At 37.5% G+C, this 22,066-nt stretch overlaps 1 protein-coding gene across 4 annotated transcripts in view; it reads left to right on the top strand.

Moving 5' to 3' along the window:
- The window catches only part of Malrd1 (MAM and LDL receptor class A domain containing 1), a 698,598-nt gene that overhangs the window by 474,366 nt on the left and 202,166 nt on the right, over positions 1-22,066 (top strand). For all 4 annotated transcript variants that reach the window (XM_055593928.1, XM_055593929.1, XM_055593930.1 and 1 more), the window contains exon 29: positions 11,099-11,227. In XM_055593928.1, the coding sequence (XP_055449903.1) occupies positions 11,099-11,227 (129 nt within the window). The remainder of the gene's footprint in view (positions 1-11,098; positions 11,228-22,066) is intronic.

The following is a 22,066-nucleotide window of genomic DNA, read 5'->3' as shown; positions in this document are numbered from 1 at the left end:
GGTTTTTTATTTTTATTTTTATTTTTTGGTTTTGTTTTTTTTTTTTTAAATACAGTTATGTTATATGAATGTGTTTTTAATCCCCAATGTGGGGTTTTAGTTTGGGCTTTAGTTTGTCAGCGGTTGATAATTGCCTCCTGTGGGGAGTGTTCCTTGTCAGCTGGTAATGACCAGACTTGTGCAGCATGGGAAGGGGCGTGGTCTAGGACTCGGATATAAATATGAGAGCCCAGAAAGAGCAGGTGTGGCAGTTTGAAGAGACCAGAGATGGACAGTGCGGCAGCGTGAAGGAGACAAAGAGAAACGTTTCAACGCAGTAGCTTGGAGGAGATAGATGAAGGAGACTGCTTGCTGCTGAGCCAAGTAAGGGGTATACTGCCCTCTCCCCACTAACCGGCGGTTAAAGCGCTGGTGGGAAGGAAGGTAGGGGCTTAAATATCCCAAATAAAACAGTTTAAAAGGAAACGAAGCAGTTACTTTCCTTTTATCTATTAAAAAATACCTGAGAAAGGAAAAGTAAACAAAGAAGGGTTAATTCACCTCATGCTATGAGGTTTCAGTCAGACAAAATGTACTTGAAGAAATAAATGCAAAGGAAGAAAAAATGTAATCTTTATTACGAGAGTACAAAAATAATAAAGTTTATAAAAATAGAGAAACAAAGTGGTCTAGGAAGGAATCTGTCATATTCAACGCAGTAAGCCAACATCCTCCAAATATTAATAGAGAGGATGTAAAAAACCCAAATATATGCATAGTCATACCACACCACACAAACTAAAACATAGTATACACTTACAAGGACAGTAAACGTGTGTGTAACATGTAAATGTAAGTGTACAAAAGCAAATCAGGAGGAAGAGAATGCAAAGATTATTTAAAGAAATTATGAATTTAGACTTCATTGTTAATAGCCACGTGAACTTGGGCTAATCATTTTTAATGTATTGCTTACTTCATGAAGTCCTGTTAATGAAATAAATGTATGACATATATTCATGCATAATGAGGGAAGCACAGAACTCCCCAGAGGAGATTAAATTGCCACCACAACTTTCATCATCACCAGCACCATTATCATCATCACTACACTTTATTGTATTAAGCTACAGCTATCACAAAACAAAAAGTATATTATAATAAGAAATTATTTTACTATTCACTTTACAGGCATTGCCAGATGAACAGACTAGTGCAGAGCCTTTCTTGCACATTGTTTTGTTTGTTTGTTTGTTTGTTTGTTTGTTTGTTTTTCAAGAACTCAAAAGCACATTTTTGTTTCCTGACTGCTCAGGTCCATCTCAGTGATCCTTTCATTTATGTCTTTTGGGAGGTGAAGGAAAAGACTATGCAGAGTAGAGTGTGGAAGTCTGCATTGTTCCACCCTGTATTAGAGCATTAGCTCTTCTCACATACTGTATGTTAGAACTCAGTCTTCTGCTTTCACCAGTATCAAATGGAGCTAACATGTATGTCTTTGGAGCTAGCAATGTCAGTAAATCCTTGCCATGTAAGCATGGGGATTTGCGATCAGTGTCCACTGCTCATGTAAAAAGCTGGAATCTCATAGTCTCAGAACTGAGAAAATGGAGGATCCATATGGCTTACCGTGTAGGCTTAGAATTTTTTCACCTAACCTCCCTTCCACCTGCTAACCAGAGGTAGGGGAGAAAGAATGTTATTAGGTAAAGAGGGTTGTAGACCTTTTTAGAAGTAGTTCTTTGGGATGAGGATGAGTCCACTCTTTATTGTCCGGATACCAGAAGTCCAGTCCAAAGGCCAACATGAACCGGCATGATTCAGAAGTCAGCAAAAGCCACAAGACTCAGTGAGTAGTTCCTTGGAACGTTTCTCTCTGCAAAGTCAAGTGTTGAAGCATGAAGATCAGTGCAGTCAGTCCAAAAAGTCATGTCTCATTGACTGTGGGCTTCTATATATCTCGTCTCCTCACATTCCACCCATTGATGTTCTCAGTTGGCTAAAATCATGCCCCTCACATAGAAAGCTCACAGCAAATATATCATGTGCCCTTTCACAAGCCAGCCTCCAACAAAACATCACATGACTCACCTGAGTCTTCATTCCTGACCAGCTGGTCCTCCATAATCAGCAAGTCCCCAGACTTAAACAAATAAACAAACAAAACCCTGATGTTTCTAGAATGACACCTGAGATTGACCTCTAGCCTCCACATTCATGTGTAATATATAAGTTCATACACACTTAATAGTATAGATCACCTCAGAGAGAGAAAGAGAGACAGAGACAAACATAAAGAGACAGAGAGGCAGATAAGAAATAAGATGCTCCATCAGGCAGTCACCACTTTACAATTTTAGGCTACTGAAAGAATGAGCACTATGTTGCCAATAACTGTGCATTTCCACTGCATGCCTAATGATGAATGGAGACATAAAATCTTGAATTAAGGCAACAAATATATGTGTATTTGTGGAACATGGATAGAAGTTTTTTGAAGATTACTCAGAAGCAAGAAGTAGAAAAATATAGGAAGCCCAGAAAGGAAAAAAAAAAACCCCAAACAACAAAAAAACAATACTCTAAAACATGGATTTTTTTATTATCTGGTACACTGCAGAGAAATCAGATACAGAAAAGGTATCTATAATTCTGCAAGAAGGGAAGATTGGACTGTCAATGTTTTGTATCTTCAGCCCCAGGGAGAACTGAAAATCATAAAAATGAACATTACCTTCCAGAAAATGAAAATGAGGCAGGCTCACAATTTGTTCTTTGGGTCACTGAAAGCAAAAACTTAAAAGGGAGCCAAAACAGAAGAGAGAATGTAAGGAGATATGACATATGGCTAGTATAATTGAGATCTGTAGGACAGAATGCATTTTGAGTATATATAAGGCAACAATAAGGTCAAGAATAGAAAGGTGTTGGTATGTTTCAAGACATCGTTAAATCATCAGACTCGCAATCAAGCGGCTGTTTTACTGCACTAGCAGAATATCAAACAGCGGCAAATCACTAAAGTAAGTGTTTCTTGTGGAACTGCAGTTGTGTCTCAGTTAATAAAGCGCTTGCCTACCAGGTGTGGAGTCCTGAGTTAGGTCCCCAGCACAGCACCAAGTATGGTGGCACAAGCCTATAATCCCAGCACTGGAAAGGAAGAGCTGAAATCCAAAGTGGTTTTGTTTGTTTGTTTGTTTGTTTGTTTATTCATAAGGTGAATTTAGGAACATCCTGGAATACATAAGGGCCAATACGTCTTAAAATGTTTCTTTGTGCACTGGTGGATAGGGGGATTCTTGTAGGTGCATCACGTCTGAGCTTCAAAGAAGTTCCTCTCTTATCAGATTATCTCTTGTGTCTTCTTATTCCTTTATGTGATCTTCTGTACAAGACTTTAAACCATTGATTTTAAATATGCATCAATATATTGTTCTTAATTTACATGAACATTTCATAAATAAGAAATAATTTTAAAATGCATCTGTAGGCTTTGTTGGTCTCCTTATGGAGCTCCTGTCCCCTCCATGACCTTCTATCCACACACCCCTCTTCTTCCATAAGACTCCCTGCACTCTGCCCAAAGTTCAGTTGTTAGTCTCAGCATCTGCATTGATCCCCTGTTGGATGGAGCCTTTCAGAAGACCCTCTATAGTAGGCTCCCATCCTGTTTCCTCTCTTCCACTGCTTCTCGTGGCTATCCTGTTTGCCATTCTGAATGAGATTTAAGCATCCTCTCAAGGGTCCTCCTTAGTATTTAGCTTCTTTAGGTCTGCAGATTTTAGTATGGCTATTCTATATTATACAGCTAATATCCACTTATATATACCATGCCTGTCTTTCTGTTTCTGGGTTACTTCACTCAGGATGATCTTTTCTAGTTCCATCCATTTGCTTGCAAATTTCATAATTTCCTGTTTTTTTTTTACTATCTGAGTAGTGTTCCATTGTGTAAATGTGCCACATTTTCTGTATCCATTCCTCCTTTGAGGGACATCTAAGTTGTTTCCAGATTCTACCTATTACAAATAAAGCTGCTATGAACATAGTTGAGTAAATTTTCTTATTGAATGGTGGGTCATGTTTTGGGGGTATGGCCAGCAGTGATAGCCCAAGGGGTCCTGCACAGACTGATGCACCAACCAAGGACCATGCATGGAGTGGACCTGGATTCCCTGCTCAGATGTAGCCAATTGGCAGCTCAGTGTCCATGTGAACTCCCGAGTAAGGGGAGCAGGGGCTGCCTCTGTTATGAACTCATTTGCCTGCTCTTTGAAAACGTGAGACTTGACAATCTATGGTAGATAGCAAAAGAGTTCTCCCCTTTTAGTGGACTAGGGGAAGGGGATGGGGGAAGAGGGAGAGAGGGTTGGACTGAGAGGAATTGAGAGACAGGGCTTCAACCAGGATATATAATGAATTAATTGTGAAAAAAATACAGTTAAAATTAAAAAGTGCTTCTCTGCCATTTGATATTCCTCTATCGAGAATTCTCTGTTTAGCTCTGTTCCCCATTTTTAAATGGATTACTTGATTTGTTGCTTTTCAACTTCTTTAGTTCTTTATATATACTGGATATTAGCCCTCTGTCAGATAGAGGGTTGGTGAAGATTCTTTCCCAATCTGTAGGCAGTCGTTTTGAGGACAGTGTCCTTTGCTTTACAGAAACTTTTCAGTTTCATGAGGTCCCATTTATTGATTGTTGATCTTAGAGCCGATGTTGTTGGTGTTCTGTTCAGGAAGTTGTACCCTGTGCCAATGAGTTTTAGGGTTTTCCCCACTTATTCTTCTAACCGATTTAATGTGTCTGGTTTTATGTTGAGGTTTTTTATCCACTTGGACTTAAGTTTTGTGCAGGGTGAAAAGTATGGATCTATTTGCATTTTTGTACATGTAGATATCCAGATAGACCAGCACCATGTGTTGAAGATGCTTTTTTCCATTGCAAAACCAAGATGGTTTTGGCATCTTTGTCAAAGATCAGGTGTCCATAAATGTGTGGGTTTATTTCTGTGTCTTCTATTGGGTTCCATTGATCCACCAGTCTGTTTCTATGCCAGTACCAAGAAATGTTCAACGTCATTAGCCATCAGGGAAATGCAAATCAGAACGGCCCTGAGATTTCACCTTACACCCATCAGAATGGCCACGATCAAAACCTCAAGTGACAACATATGCTGGAGAGGTTGTGGAGAAAAGGGAAGCCTCCTCCAGTGCTGGTGGGAATGTAAACTTGTACAACCACTCTGGAAAACAATCTGGCGCTTTCTCAGACAACAAGGAATAGCACTTCCTCAAGATCCAGCTGTACCATTCCTAGGCATATATCCAAAAAGAGACTCAAATACAGAATAAGGAATTTGCTCAACCATGTTTGTAGCAGCTTTATTTGTAATAGCCAGAACATGGAAACCACCCAGATGCCCCTCAAATGAAGAATGGATGCAGAAATTGTGGTACATCTACACAATGGAATATTATTCAGCAATAAAAAAAAAAAACAAGGAAATCATGAAATTTTCAGGTAAATGGTGGGACCTGGAAAGGATCATCCTGAGTGAGCTGTCCCAGAAGCAGAAAGACACACACAGTATATATCACTCATATAGACATATAATATAGGATAAACCTACTAAAATCTGTACATCTAAGGAAACTAATCAAGAGGGAGGACCCTGACTAAAACGCTCTATCCCCATCCTGAAAGGCAAAGAGGATGGACACCAGAAGAAGAAAACAGGAAACAAGTTAGGAGCCTCCCACAAAGGGCCTCTGAAAGGCTCTGCCCTGCAGACTATCAAAGCAGATGTTGACACTTATGGCCAAACTTTGGGCAGAGTGCAGGGAATCTTATGAAAGAAGTGGGAAATAATAGTTAGATCTGGAGAGGACAGGAGGTCGACAAGGAGAGGAACAGAACCAAAAATTTGAGCACAGGGGTATTTCCTGAGACTCATACTCCAACCAAGTACCATGCATGGAGACAACCTAGAACCCCTGCACAGATGTAGCCCATGGCAGTTCAGTGTCCAATTGGGTTCCATATTAATGGGAATAGGGACTGTCTCTAACATGAACTGATTGCCTGCTCTTTGATCACTTCTCCCTGAGGAGGGGAAGCAGCCTTACCAAGCCACAGAGGAAGACAATGGAGCCACTCCTGATGAGACCTAACAGACTAGGATGAGAAGGAAGAAAAAGAAACCCTCCCCTACCAGTGGACTTGGGGAGGGGAGTGTGTGGAGAATGGGGAGGAAGGGAGGGATTGGGAGGGGAGGAGGGAGGAAACTAGAGGGGGGATACAAAGTAAATAAAGTATAATTAAAAATAAAAAAGTAATAATTTTTAACTAAACAATAAAAAATTAAAAAGTCATTTATATGTAAAACGTCCAAGATGAAACTCTGGTTTTATGATAAACTGGGGAAGTTAGCATATATAATTTCTTCAAAAATTTATGAACAGTCTATAAAATCACTTTTTATTTTAGAAGAGTATAAAGCCAATCTTATGTACGTATTTCTCTCAGTATGTCAACTGAAACCACACTTGTTTATATTTCTATAGATTCTCTGTACACTGCTAGGCAGTCCAGTAACTCTGATAGCACTCTTATCATTTTGACACTTATCTGAATTTTCCTGTCCTTGGGGTTGCTAGGGTGACAATGTCAAATATTTCACTATTAACTGTCTGATATGTACATTTTTCTTTATACCCCACACTCCATATGAATATAAGGGATTTAAATGATGACAGTGAACAGAGATACTAAAAGGTAATGTTATTTTCTAGACATGTGAAAATTCTGACCACATAATATCCCCTTGTCTGCAATGTTGAGATTTTGTTATTTGCAAACTGTGCTCCTATAATCTTTTCTAGAACAAGAGGTCAATCAAGTCCAGTCATTAGTCTTTTTGAAAAACTACTTGTAGCAGAGATTTTCTGAAATGTTTCCTTTTTTATTACTCCAAATGTTGATCTTCTTTTAAATAGATGAGAATATCTTGGGAGTATTTGTTTTCAATATGTTGTGGCATTTGTATAAAGAAACTAAGAAGAATGGAGCTTATAAAGAAATTCCTATAGGGTGTATTTCCTTTCAGAATATCCTTCTGCTGGCTAAGTGTCTAAGAACCATCCAAATAAAAGAATGCAATGAATGTATATCAGCAGAACAGTACATTCTAGAGCTACTTTATGCTCCTCTGAGAGTAAGCCATAAACATCCTCAGTTCCAACACAAGCACACTGTTTGACTACATTTTTTTTATTTTACATATGAGTACAATATTTACATAGTTTCCTCCACCTTCTTCTATGTATCTCCTTCCATGTACCTCCCCCCCCCATTCTCTCTCTCTCTCAAAACCATTCACTGGGTCGAAACCATGATCAATTGTTCTCTCCATTTGGCCAGTTGTGGATTAAATCATATTTATAAGACAAGCCCTGGACCTAAGATTCTGGGGAACATCATGCAAGAAGGGACACAGGGTTTGCAAGAGCCAGAGGACCATGCTGTTTGATGTGAGATAGTATCTTCTTTTCATTATAAGGATGGGTTCAGACCCATGAGAATTTACTAATATGGTTACCTCAGGAAGACCCGCATGATCAGAACACTAGTTGTCATGGCAACATGAGTGAGAGAAATCTCACAGAGATCTGTGGAGGTACGGGGCTACAGGCAGTGAATGGCTGCCAAAGGAAGGAGAATCAGTCTTCACCCGGTATAAGCCCCAAATAGGTTACCCAATACCTAATGGTCAGACCTGTCAATTATTTTAGTTGGATAAATACCCAGTCTTGTCTTATTTAGATGCCATGTGCTGCCTTTCAAGATTTTAAACTTTATTCTGAACAATAGTGATCTTCCATTTATGGTGTTATCAACTTTAAGATATGTTAGAATATCTTTTATTCCACACATTTGTCAACCAGCTCAATAGCTATTTTTATCATTTTGACTGACTTAAAGAGAAGGATTATGACTACATATGTACAAGGTGTTTGCTCACTAAATAATCTATTTTTTTAATTTACTACTTACTTATTTTAAAAGATACTTTCTTTTTATAGAATTTTAAAGGCTCCTTCTTTAAATTTATTTGTCCCTGATATACCTGCTGTTCCATAGAAACTGTAATACCATTCTATTCACGAATCTCAGAATACTGACTTCCTGTCTCTTCATATCTTTGCAGTTACATATTGTTGAAGAAAATAAGCCTTATTTAAAGATTTATTGTATTTGTCATGCTTTAAATAATAAAATAGAAGTTATTTACTCTTCCAAATCAAAACATATTTTCCCCATGAGGTAATTATATAGACTTATATCCTATGGCACTGAAAAACTAAAATAACCTTAATTTTATAGACTTGTATACTGAAGAGTGTTCATATATTATGTTGGGTTCGTAATAAATTCTCAATAGAGTTAATTAAAGTAGTGTAAAAAGGATTCTATAGTTTAATTCTTGATTATAATCTTAGATCACCTGTTCTTCCTTCTTTGTCTTTGTACCATTCTTTTCTGGAAGCTGTACAAAATTTTGTTATTGCAGCATAAGGATGGCTCAAAGGAAATAAAAATGCAATAAGGTGAAATCTACAAAAGTTTTGTCTTTTCCTCCATAAAAATGCAATTTAAAATTAAGTAAATTACCCAACCTCACACATAGCAGATTATAGTCATCCATATTATAAAGGCATTGCTGAGTTTAGTTACTTTGCTGAAGGTGATTTAAAATAATTTTAGAATTTTAAAATACTGTGCAGCTATGAAATAACATTTGTTTATATATTTGTAACAATGGAATTTTTTGTTTTTTATTATTTTTTATATTAATTACAGTTTATTTACTCTGTATCCCAGCTGTAGCCTCCTCCCTAATTCCCTCCCAATCCTACCCTCCTTCCCTTATCTCCTTCCTGCCCCTCTTTAAATCCACTTTTGGAGGAGGTCCTCCTCCCCTTCCATCTGATCCTAGCTTATCAGAATCTATGCAGGGCTGGCTACAATGTCCTTTTCTGTGGCCTAGCCAGGCTGCTCCTCCCTTTGAGGGGGGAGGTCAAAGAGCCAGCCATTGAGTTCATGTCTAAGACAGTCCCTGTTCCCTTAACTAGGAATCCCACTTGTATACTGAGCTGCGATGGGCTATATCTGGACAGGGGTTCTAGGTTATATCCATTCTTGGTCCTTGGTTGGAGAAACAATCTCAGAAAAGACCCCTGGATCCAGAAATATTTGGTCCTTGTGGATCTCCTGTCCTCTCCAGGTCATGCTAACTCCCCCTTCTTTCATATGATTCCCTGAACTCTGCCCAAGGTTTGGTTATGAGTTGCAGCATCTGTTTTGATACATTGCTAGGAAGAGTCTTTCAGGGGCCTTCTGCGGTAGGTTCCTGTCCTGTTACTTGTTTTATCCTATTTCCAATATCCATCCCATTTGTCTTTCTAAGTGAGGATGCTGGAGAGGATGTGGAGAAAGGGGAAGCCTCCTCCACTGTTGGTGGGAATATAAACTTGTACAACCACTTTGGAAATCAATCTGGCACTTTCTCAGATAATTAGGAATGGCGTTTCCTCAAGATCCAGCTATACCACTCCTAGGCATATATCCAAAAGATACTCAAGTACACAACATGGACATTTGCTCAACCATGTTTGTAACAGCTTTATTTGCAATAGCCAGAACCTGGAGACAACCAGATGTCCCTCAGTTGAGCAATGGATACAGAAATTGTGGTACTTTTACACAATGGAATACTACTCAGCAATTAAAAACAGAGAAATCATGAACTTTGCAGGCAAATAGTGGGAACTAGAAAAGATCATCCTGAGTGAGGTATCCCAGAAGCAGAAAGACACACATGGTCTATACTCACTTATAAGTGGGTACAAGACCTATAAGATAGGATAAACATACTAAAATCTATATACCTAAAGAAGATAAACAAGAAAGAGGACCCGAGTTAAGATGATCAATCCTCACTTAGAAAAACAATGGGATTTTAAAAATATTAATACTTTGAATATTCTATGAACATCTACTAACTCCCCCCTAATGGAACCAGTATGATTTCAGTTATCATAAGCTGCACTTATTAATTGTCAACTATATATTAAATGATGTGTTAGGCCCAGTAATGTAATGGAAACTTCTGCTTCACCAGAGCTTAGAGTGTAGAGAGAGAACTCTGAATGTTGCTTAATAAAGTGGAAATACAAGAATCAAGCAGCTTTTACATGAGATGAAATCAAGAGTATCAGACTAGCAGAAAGATGACCAAGACAAGTGAACAAGAAAACAAGTTGTTTCTTTGAGTCTGTAGTTGAGGAGCACACAATTCAAGACCCACATATGAAAAACCTGTACTAGATGCTGAGACTCATAGCTAAACTTTGGGCAGAGTACAGGGAATCTTATGAAAGAAGGGGGAGATAGAAAGACCTGGAGGAGACAGGAGCTCCACAAGGAGAGCAACAGAACCAAAAAAATCTGGGGCATTTGTGTCTTTTCTGAGACTGATACTCCAACCAAGGACCATTTATGGAGATAACTTAGAACCCCTGCACAGATGTACCCCAATGCACCTCAGTATCCAAGTGGGTTTCCTAGTAAGGGGAACAGGGACTGTTTCTGATATGAAATCAGGGGCTGGCTATTTGATCACCTCCACAGCCTTACTAGGCCACAGAGAAAGACAATGCAGCCAATCCTGATGAGACCTGGTAGGCTAGGGTCAGATGGATGGAGAAGAGGACCTCCCCTATCAGTGGACTTGGGGAGGGTCATAGGAGGAGATGAGGGAGGGAGGGTAGGATTGGGAGGGGATGAAGAGGGGGCTATAGCTAAGATACAAAGTGAATAAGCTGTAATTAACATAAAAATAAAAATTCAATTAAAAAAAAAACCAAAAACCCCAAATGTATTTAATGAAATTGCAGGTGTTGTATGAGGGGATAAATAACTGAAGGCAGGATGAAATACAGGTGGTTGTCCCACTTCCTTGGGCAGTTTACCTTGAACACTTCATAATGGGAAGCGTATGTACTGTCTTAAACTGTAATGGCAATATTGAATCAGTGTTGTTTTGGTTTTCGATAGTTGGAGAAACCACTGAGATTTGTGCCGAAGTCACAGATTTTTTGTGCCAGGACAAGAAGTGCATTGCAGCCCACCTTGTTTGTGACTACAAGCCAGACTGCTCTGACAAGTCTGATGAAGTTCATTGTGGTGAGTACATCGGTCTGCTGCTCTGTGGCTGGGCCTCTCATGTGTTCTCTGTAGCCACCATGTGCCCTGGTTAGCTCATGTGTTCTCTAATAGCATGATGGATCAGAAGAAATGTTTTGGGGGGCTGTAGAGATGGCTCAATGTGTAAGTCACCTCCCACATAAGTGTGAGGACCTGAGTGTGACTCCTCAAAATACGCATAGAAGTGTCCAGTGTATCGGACATGTTGGTAACCTTAGTGCTCCTAAGGAAAGATCGGAGGCAAAGACAGAAGATTCTGCAGAAACAGGCAAGCCAGCTCTCTGACTTCCACACAAATGTCATGCGACATCCACAAAATATATGTTCATCCAGTATAAGTATGCAACAAATAATAATATATATATATACCACTCCTACTAATATTGTCATTCATGGAACTAAATTTATATTGTCCAACTTTTCTCCAGCTTTCTTCAAGAACTTTCCTACAACAGCCCTGTCATCCTTTTTACTTTCATCAAGAATACTCTATGGCATCATACTTTTAAATGTCACCATTAATGATGTGTGCAGAACTATCAGAGAAGTCAAAACTACAAAACAACAAACTAGTTGTCTACAGTCTACATTAACTTTTATCAGCTTTATTTCTTTTACCATCCTTTTTCAAAAACCATTCATATATAGCTAAGATAGAAAAAAAAACTAAAAGTAAAAAGTAAATGTATTTTATCAATATATTGTATTTGAGTATAAGCACTTGAAGGTTCACTTCACTTTTTTAAATTCAACTCTCTGAAGTATAAAAAAATAATAAAACATGTAGTAATTGGTTTTACTTGATAAACAGATGCCTCTTAAATATTAGCATTAGACACATGTATTGGCAGAGATGTAGGAAAAAAAAGAAGACCTATAACTTTACTTTCTGGAATTCTAAAATATCAGGACTGTTTTTCTATGTCTGCCTTCGAATAGAACTTCCTTGTTGCTGTTGTCTTCATTGTCCATTTTCACAGTGATTAGGATTACAATCAGGGCCTTGTGCATTGTATGTAGATGCTTTCCCACTGAGCCTGAGCTGCGGCTGATCTGCATGGATTCTTGATATCGTACAAGATGTATATTGTAATTACTTTGCCACAATAAGCTACCCCAAAAGCTAGTGGTGCTGACAATAGCTTCATACTTTGTCACTTTGTGAGTTGATAATTCAACTTGGCAGATTCTGAATAAGTGATGTGACCTGGTGGGGAACTTTAGCCTGTGATAACTTCTTCGTCTCTCAACTTGGACAATCAGTATTCTGGTTTCTTCATCTTCCTCTATATGGAATTTTATGTTCCCTGGTAGTACATATGACTTTGCACTCACATAATATGACCACCACCTAGGACAGAAAAGTCATAGTTCTGAGAGGCTCCTATCAGAGCTGATCCTCCTGGAACCTGCATTCTAGAGCCCCAGGAGTCTAACCAAAGCTCATTTAACTTAACTGTGGCTGTCCCAAATGTCATATGAAACCCATTATTATTGCCAAGAAAATTAACACTCCAGTCTAGATTTAAATAGATAGAATAACTATACATATGAATAAGCCCTATACCACTGGGAGATGAGAACTAATTTGATCTTCTTAAAGATAGGATGCCACATAAACAGATTTTTTTTCTTTCTTTTCTAATTTGCTTCTAAGAAAAAAAAAAACTTAAGAGCACAAAATATACTAAGATAAAACAAAAACTATCATATTAAAGTTTGACAAGACACACCAACAGAAAAATAGGGATCCCAAGAAAAGGCACACTGATCAGACCCACGTGTTCACCCTCTCGGGGGTCCTGTACACTGACTAACTGAAAGCTGTAGTATATACGCAGAGGACACGGCGCAGACCCACGTAGGCCCTGTGGTTGCTGCTTCAGTCTTTGTGACTTCGTGTGAGCTCTGCTCGATTGATTTAGGGGGCCTGGTCTTCTGGTGTCCTCTGTCTCCTCTTCCTTCCACATTTCTTCTGTCTTGTCTTCTGAGGGATTCCCTGTGCTCTGAGGGGAGGGATTTGATAGAGGAAATTCATTTAGAGCTGAGTGTTCCAAGGTCTGTGTGTGTGTGTGTGTGTGTATGTGTGCAAATGTTGTAAGATGTATACATTTGTATATACAATATAAATACACAATTAGAAATCTAAAAAAAAAAAAAATGAAGCCAGGTGTGTGGAGCATGCTTTTAATCCTAGCACTTGGGGAGACAGAGAAAGGCTGATCTCTCTGAGTTTGAGGCCAGCCTTGTCTATAAAGCCAAGGCTACACAGAGAAACTCTGTTTCAAAAACAAACAAACAAAAAACCTAAAATGTAATACTCAATATTTTGATTATTTAAATATAGATGATGAATTTTTTTTTTTTTTGCTTTGCTTTACTGATGTACATAATTTTACATTTTCCATAGTTGAGATATTTAAATGAAACTATACAAATATTGTCATGGTTTTTAGAAACTAATTCATACATATGTATATTCATATGACAAATACTAAGTCAAATAACTGTATACCCATACGACATATACTATTCACAATTTTGATGAACTACTCAAAGGATTTAAATTTATGCAAAATGGAAAAGACACAAGCAATATTCCTATTGATTTTATTCACATCTTAAAGAGCACTCAACAAAAAAGGCCAATAGGTGATATGCTAATTTTTCAAGTTGAATTTACTGATATTTATATTAGTGGTTTTATAGATGCAGTGCAGGTGTTAAATGTGGATTTTTCAGTAAAGTAAACAACTTGCTATGAATAACAGAATAAATGATATTGAGAGAAATATATGGAATGAATTGACATTTGCAGGCATTAAAATGCAGTTTTTATTTTGACTAAACCCTAGCTTACTTGTTAAATTAAATAGAAATTGATAGACACAATTATTTACATTCTCAAAGATTTATTTCCCTTATCTCAGTAGTAAAAATATCACACTTCTTACAGAGATATGTAAGAACTAACATAATATTATTAAATAAAACTACTCATTACATTTGCTCTCATTTGAAAATACTTTTTCTTTTCCTTTTAGTTAAAATAGATTTTTTTTTCTTTCCATAATATAACTTGATTACACATTCTGTTTTCTCTACTCCTTGTTCTCACCCATCTTCCTTTCCATCACTTTCCCCTGGAGAAATTGCCTTGGCAGGCCACAGGGAAAAAGGACATGTTCAGTCCTGATGCAACTTGATGAGCTGGGGTGAAAGGGAAAGAAAGCGCCCCTTTTCTTAGAAAGAGGGGAAGAGGAAAGGAGGTACAAAGATGTAGAGTGAATAAAATAAACGAGAAAAAAAAACGAACAGTCTTCTAATAGATAATAAAATAAAAAGTTAAAACAAAAACTAACACATCAGAATTGGGCAGAATAAACTGAAGGAAAAACAACCTCAAAGAGAATGCACAAAAGAACAGAGACTCACTCATTCCAGTACTCAGGAATCTCACAAAAACACTAAACTGAAAGCCATAATATATATGCTGAGGACTTGCTGCACACACAGAGCAGGCTCTGCGCTTGCTGCCTCAGTCTCTGTGGATTTATATGTACTTTGGTCATTTTTACTTAGTGAGCCTTGTTTTCTTGGTGTCCTCCAGCCCCTCTGGCTCTTAAACTTTTTCTTTCTCCTATTCTGTTAGGTGCCCTGAATGCTGAGGGGAGGGATTTGATGAAGATATCTGGCTTAGGGCTAAGCGTTCTGAGATGTTTCACTCTCTGCATAATGCCGGGCTGTTGGTCTCTGTATTTGTTCCCACCTGCCATAGAAGGAAGCTTCTCTGATGATAACCGAGGAAGGCACTGATCTATGAGTATAGCAGAATGTCCTTGGGAGCTATTTTATTGCTAGGATTTTTGTTTGTTTGTTGTTTTAGAACAGTGGTACATGGTTTCTCCTAGGTGCCTATGCTATCTATTCTCAGGTACTTGCTCCCCCAAGCAGTATAAGCTAGGGTTCCATCTCATGGAGTGGACCTTAAGTCATATCAGATATTGGTTGGTTACTTCCACAAGCTTTGTGCCATTGTACTGGCACACAAGCAGGACACCATTGTCAATCACAGTGTTTATGGCTGGCTTGGTGTTTATGTTTTTTTTTTTTTTGGCAGTGTGAAGAGTAATTTCCCATACCAAAGATGCTAGCATGCAGAAGTGCAGGCTCTATGTGAGCACTAACTCAACTCTTCCACATTCAGTGAGTTGTATAGGTGTCGTCATCAACAATGAGTCCTTTACGTCAGTTTGTGCAGAGTAATCTATAATCTTGGCAACATCTTGTATTGTTTGCATATTGCCATGGGACAACTTTGGCCTACAACTCAATTAAATGTGCCCAATCCAGGTGCTGGAAGCTTTGCTTAATCACAAGAGGTAGCTAGTTGGAGTTCTGTCCTTCCCTATTATTTCACAATTTAATTTAGATCAACTTAATATATGTATATATTTTAAGAAGCCTCTGCATATTCATTTTCTATACTACCCCTCAAATGGCCCTAGATTTTAGCCATCTCTCCCAGCATTCCCTCCCTTGAACCCCTCTCCCCTCCTCCTTGATCTACCAGTTTCAACTTCCCTCATCCTTCCATAGCTGTATTATATTTTCTCTTCCCTAACAATATTTTCTGTTCCTCATCATCCTTTCTATGTAATCACTGTACTTTAACAGATTGATCAATCTTATATTTTGTGTCTCATGGTCTTTTTTTTTATTACAACACAGAAAAGTAGCTGTTCTTCATGATGCAGTATTGTTGTAGGTTGTGAATGGATATAAAACTGTGTTTCTAATGCTCCTGTTTCAAAAACTCATAGTTTGCAAGAGGTGGGATAATTTATTTAAAAGAATTATTAATTAATTTTAAAGTGCTATCTTTTAATTTATTACCTTTATTCGTTGTAGTAGTATCTCAGTTAGGGATCTGCACTGTTGGATGGATGTCTCCTCATTGTTGTCCCTTACATCATGTACACACAGAATTGTTCATCTGCAACATGATTTCACCCCTCCCAGATTATTTGAAATCCTGCTCAATGTAAGTTGACAGGAATTAAAAGTATTATTCATGTGAAATAACACAAATATTCCTATACTTAGAATTGTGGTGTGATTAAATCTAATAAATCTATGAAGACGAGGTATAAAAATAATTTACTGTGTTTATAAGTATTTACACTGGCCATACTGCCATGTGGCTAAATAATATACCAATGGGAAAATGGCTGATGTTTAAAAGAATACTAGTAATGTGTTAAGTTCATTCAAGGATCATCATCTGAAAGAAGTTCTAAAGCAATTGCTATTTGGACAAATATGATACATAGTCATAATCAGAAAATATAAAACACTTCTTACCTCATATTTTTCAGTGGAACTTTACAGAATTAGTTACCAAAGATACCATGCAGCTCAGAAGTACTGAGTCATCACTTAAGAATGTTTACAATAACTCAGTTATAAAACAATGTCACAGCACAGAATAATTAATAGACTTTCAAATAAATGATAGCGGTTGTAATTCCCAATAGACGACTCACTTACAATCCTCTCTGATAACTAGTATGCTCTGGGTCAGGACACCTGAGATTTAAATCGCTCATTCAAGAATGAATTTGATGGTATATAAAATAAAAAGGGGTCACATTCAACATGCTTAAGGAAGAGAGTTCAGCCTTGGCCATCCTGGCAGAAGTTGGTAGATTTCTGTCCTTCCCTTTCTAGTCAATCAAAGTGCAACATTCATTTTATTTGTGGCAGCATTGTGACAACCAGTAACAAAAACACATTCGAACTTTTGTACACCTGACAGGACAGTGAGACCAACAAAACAATCTGGGAAAAGAATCTACTTCATGAGGAAGAAGTCCAGTGCCAGAAAACATACCTCCCTTCTCACCTCCTTCTTTCTCTCTGAGCATGTGTGACACCACAAGGAATGTGGTTCTTTTAATGAGAATGAAGGGAGAAGAGTCCAAAGGGAAGACTGACATTACATTACAGTCTAACCTGAAGTTGCCTAAAACTGGAAACTTCCACACTTTTTAGTTGATATAAATTCATTGTTATGGTTTAAAACTATTGTAAATTAGAAGAGAGTTAGGTGCTTGGAGAAAGCCAAATATGTAAGTATTAACTTCCATGTCATACAGCATGAAATCTAATAGCTAGTGGTTATCTAATAAGTCTCGTTTTAAAATGTCATGCAAATTATAGAGCAGAAATGACTACATCTTTTAGTTGGCTTCTTACAGGCCTGGCTACTGATAGAACCTTTTAGAATATTTCAACCACATCATAAGTGTAAATATAAACATTTTTTTCAAGAATAATTCTAGAAGAATAGAAATATCAAGGTTCACATTTAAAAATCCTAGATGAGCCTGACTAGTAAAAAGAGGGTACAAATACATCCCATTACACCCTGCAGGCTCCAATTCTATGCCTGGGCAGTGTAGCAAAATGACCTTGATACAGACCTTCAGCCATAGAAGTTCACAGTGGAAAACCCGCAAGTCCTCTTCTCCCTCCTCAGAATATCTTCAGAAGATAAACTACGAAACTTACCAGTCCGAGTTCAATCTAATTTATATGTATTCAGGTAGCCTCTAAAGTATACCAGTATGTATTTATACATGTAAAAGAAACAAGTACAAAAAGCACCTGGAAAGTATAAATATTCTAAAATATAAAAATACAATTCTATTTTTAAAAAAGAAAAAAAAAACACAGATAAACCAATTTTTCATTCTTCTGGTTTAAGAATTAATCAAACTTTTTTTTTCAGAATCTCTTCTATAGTAGTTTTCCTTCTCTAGTTTTCATCTTCATTTTTTCTTTTTATTGCAAATAAATTCGCCATTCTCACACAATATGTCCTGATTATGATTTCCCCTCCCTTTGCTCCTCCCACTTCCTCCTCCCCTCCTGTCCCTTCCATATGTATTCCCTTTCTGTCTCTCAAGAAAAAACAAACAGGCTTCTAAGGGATAATAATAAAATATAATAAGAGAGAAGCAAACCTAATACATCAGAATTAGACAAAACAGACACAGAATTGGACGAAACCCAGAAACAGAACCCAGGGGAAGCACAAGAAACAGACTCACTTGTTCACACACTCAGAATCCCCTAAAACCACATGTGTATGATGGAAGCCGTAATGTATATGCAAAGGCCTAATGTAGACCTGTGCAAGGCCTGTGCATGTGGCCTCAGTCTCTGTGAGTTTATATGAGCTGTGATCAGATTGACTGACAAGGTTTCCTTGGTGTCCCACCAAGAGCCCGTTCTGGCTCTTAGACATTTTCTGTCCCCTCTTCTGTGAGGTTTGCTAAGTCCTGAGGGAGGAATTTGTGGAGACAACTCATTTACTAAGGTCTTACAGTCTCTGCATAATGCCTGGCTGTGTGTCCCTGTATTTGTCCCCATCTGCTGTGGGAGAAAGCTTCTCTGATGATGGCCGGTGGATGACAAAGGCACTGATTTATGCTTATAGAAGAATGTCAGAGGAGTCATTTCTTGCTGTTTTTTTCTTTTTTTCAGAACAATATTTTGTTGTACCCTAGGTCTCTGAGCTATCTAATCTCAGGTTCTTGGTTATCCAAGCAGTGCTAGGTATGGGTTCCATTTTATGGAGTGAACTTAAGTCAAATCATATATTCGCTGGTTACTCCCACAAGCTTTATGCCACCATTTTCTATCATGCAGGCAGGACACCATTGTCCATCACTATGTTTGTGGCTGGCTTGATGTTTATGTTTTTCTTTTGGTAGTGTGCTGAGTACCTTCATATGCCAAAGATGATAGACTTAATAGATGAAGGCTCTATGTAGGTACCAGCTTAACTTCTGTGAGTTCAATGAGTTGTGCATGTGTTTTCATCTGTAAATGGGATTCACCACCAATTTGTGGAGAGCAACCTGTAGTCTTGGCAACAGCTTGGGTTGATTGGAGAGTGCCAGGGGACATCTTGGTCAACAACTCAATTAGATATAATCCAACGGGATCTTCTTCATTTGGTGACAGGAAATGTTCTATTGGATGCTATCTTCCCATTAGTGATTTCATTTAAATTGTTTTCATATATGCATATATTTTGTGAAGTTTCTAGTGTAATACGTCTTCATACTACACCTCAAATGCCCCTTAATTTTAGTTGTCTCCTCTTGTATTTTTCCCTGCCCTCCCTCTTCTCTCCCTCTCCTCACTTTATCTTCCTGTTCCAACTTTCCTTCATTATTTCATAACTATTCAATTTCCATTTAACAAGCTCTATCTGTCTCTTCTAGTTCCCTATTTTATAGTTAACCTCTGTGGTTCTACAGATTGCTGCTTAGTTTTCATTGAGTTAATAGCTAATATCCACATATAAACAAATATATATCATATTTGTCTTTTGTTTTGGGATACCTCACTCAAGATGATTTCTTTTTATAATTTCATCCATTTACCTATAAATTTCATCATGTCTTTTTTTTTTTTTTTACCAGAGAGTAATACTCCATTGTGTAAGTGCACATTTTTCTGGTGAAAAACATCTACATTGTTTACATTTGCTGTCTATTATGAATAAAACAGCAATGAACATGGTTGAGCAAGTATCTTGTGGTAGGATAAATCATCCTTTGGATTTATGCCCAATAGTGGTATAACTGAAGCTTGTGTTGAACCTCTTCTCATTTTCCTGGAACCATCATACTGATTTCCATAATGGCTTTACAAGTTTGCACTCTCACCAGTGGTGGGTGAGTGTTCCTCTTATTCCACATCCTCACCAGTATAAGCTGTCACTAGTTTTGTTGATCTTAACCATTCTGACAGGTCTAAGATGAAATATAAAAGTAGTTTTGATTTTGATTTTCCTGATGGCTAAGGATGTTAAATATTTATTTAAGTGTTACTGGGACATTTGTGAATTTTTGTTGTTGTTTGGATGTGCGCCCCAGTTTTCACTGGGTTAGTTCTTTTTATTTCTAGTTTCTTGAATTCTTTATTAATTTGCATATTAGTCTTCTATCAGTTGTGGTATTGGTAAAAATCTTTTGCTATTCTGTAGGCTGCACCCTTTTTCAAATAACGGTGTCCTTTGTCTTACAGAAGCTTTTAGTTTTTGAGATCCTATGCATTTATCTGAGTTCCTATTCTAACACTTATGTTCCGAATGTCTTCACCTATGTCAATGAGTGAAAGGCAATTCTCCACTTTATTTTCTATCAAGATTAGTGTATCTGATTTTAGGTTTCAGTATTGGATTCATTTGGAGTTGAGTTTTGTGCGAGATGATAAATATTGATTATTGTACATGTGACCATCTATCTAGTTTTACCAGCAGGATTTGTTGAAGATGGTGTTTAGATCTTCATTCCAAACTGTTCCTAAACTAGCAAAAGGAAGGAAATGAAGGTTCACATCACAGTTGGCTAGTTGAATCATAAGCCACCTGGGTGAGGGTTTTTTCAGTTTGACACACACCTTCATTAAAAAGGGAGGGGGTTAGTAAGATGAAAATGTTCTGTCTGACTGCACATGTGTGCACTGATATACATACAGCCAAAACACATATAGAGTAAAACCAAAACACACATGAAGTAAAACTGAAGAAAAATGTTTTTTCTTAAGTAAGACATAGAAAGAATGGTTAAGGAAAGAGTAACCAAATACTTCTGAAGAAGTATTTTATAGGTGTAAGCATAAATGTTTTACAAAGTCAGTTTATTTTAGAGAGATGATTTTGTAACACATGGTTTGAGTTGAGACAATTGTAAAGATGAGGCAGATTCATTCTCAAAATCTTGCATTCAAGTGAAGGTTATTAAAAGCTAGGATTTGCCAGAATGTTTTTAGACTGTGTAAAAAAAAAATATGGACTATTTTAACCAAGCTAAAAGAATACATGATGAGTGTTCAGGATGACTAAGGTGGATAGGATAAAGCCTATACTAAAGACAGTCTCTAGAAATAAACCACAGGCTTGAACCAGTGTGATTCTTATGAAACCTCAAGTAGGAGAATTCAAAAGTTCTCAACAGAAGAATGTGCAGGTTCTGGTGACATGTTGGGTATTTAAATAAAGGATAAAGAAACAATAGTGACTCTGGAGGTTTGGTTCTTTACAAAAGGAGATAAAATTCGTGATAAATGGAAATTTAAATGGGAATCTCACAGAGGACATACTTGGAGAAAATGCTGAGATGGCTTGGAAGTAGCAGTTGCATATTCTAAATGGAATGTTGCAGAAGTGTTTGAAATTGTTGGTCTGTATTTCATCATGTGTGTACATTTTCAGGACATGTGCTTAAAAGTGAATGGAAAGGACAAATAAGGAATCTCAGAGAAAAACCTAAATAATTATATGCTTCTTAAAATGAAAATGGAGACTGATGAAATTAGGTGAAGGAATAAGCAGGGAATGTGACATGGGAAGACAAGGAAACATGTATGACCTTAAAGGAGATGAGCAGTAGATAGGGATAAAGTTCTGATGGAGAGTGAGGAGAGGAGGCAGAGATTAGCTTTAGAAAACAGAAAGGTACCCTTTTTAAGATGGAGAGAATGAGATGTAAGAAACTATATCCTGGTTACAGTTGTGCCTTGAAATTTGAAGGGGTCATACAGTATGTAAGCTGAACTAGCAGAGACAAGATTATCCAAAGAAAAAGGGTGAGGAACAAGAGTAATTGAGTTTATGGTCAGGAGTGGAAACACAAATAGCAGAGAACCCATGTGTGAAAGAATAACAGCAGTCCTGGGCATATCCAAATAGATCTGAATATTTAGTGATGTCTTGACTAAATGCTGGGATTAGTGAAT

Source organism: Psammomys obesus, unplaced genomic scaffold, assembly GCF_907164565.1.
Source record: "Psammomys obesus unplaced genomic scaffold, mPsaObe1.curated_primary_1811, whole genome shotgun sequence".
Taxonomy (NCBI): domain Eukaryota; kingdom Metazoa; phylum Chordata; class Mammalia; order Rodentia; family Muridae; genus Psammomys; species Psammomys obesus.
The sequence above is the reverse complement of the archived record's forward strand: the minus strand, read 5'-3'. Positions and strand labels throughout refer to the sequence as shown.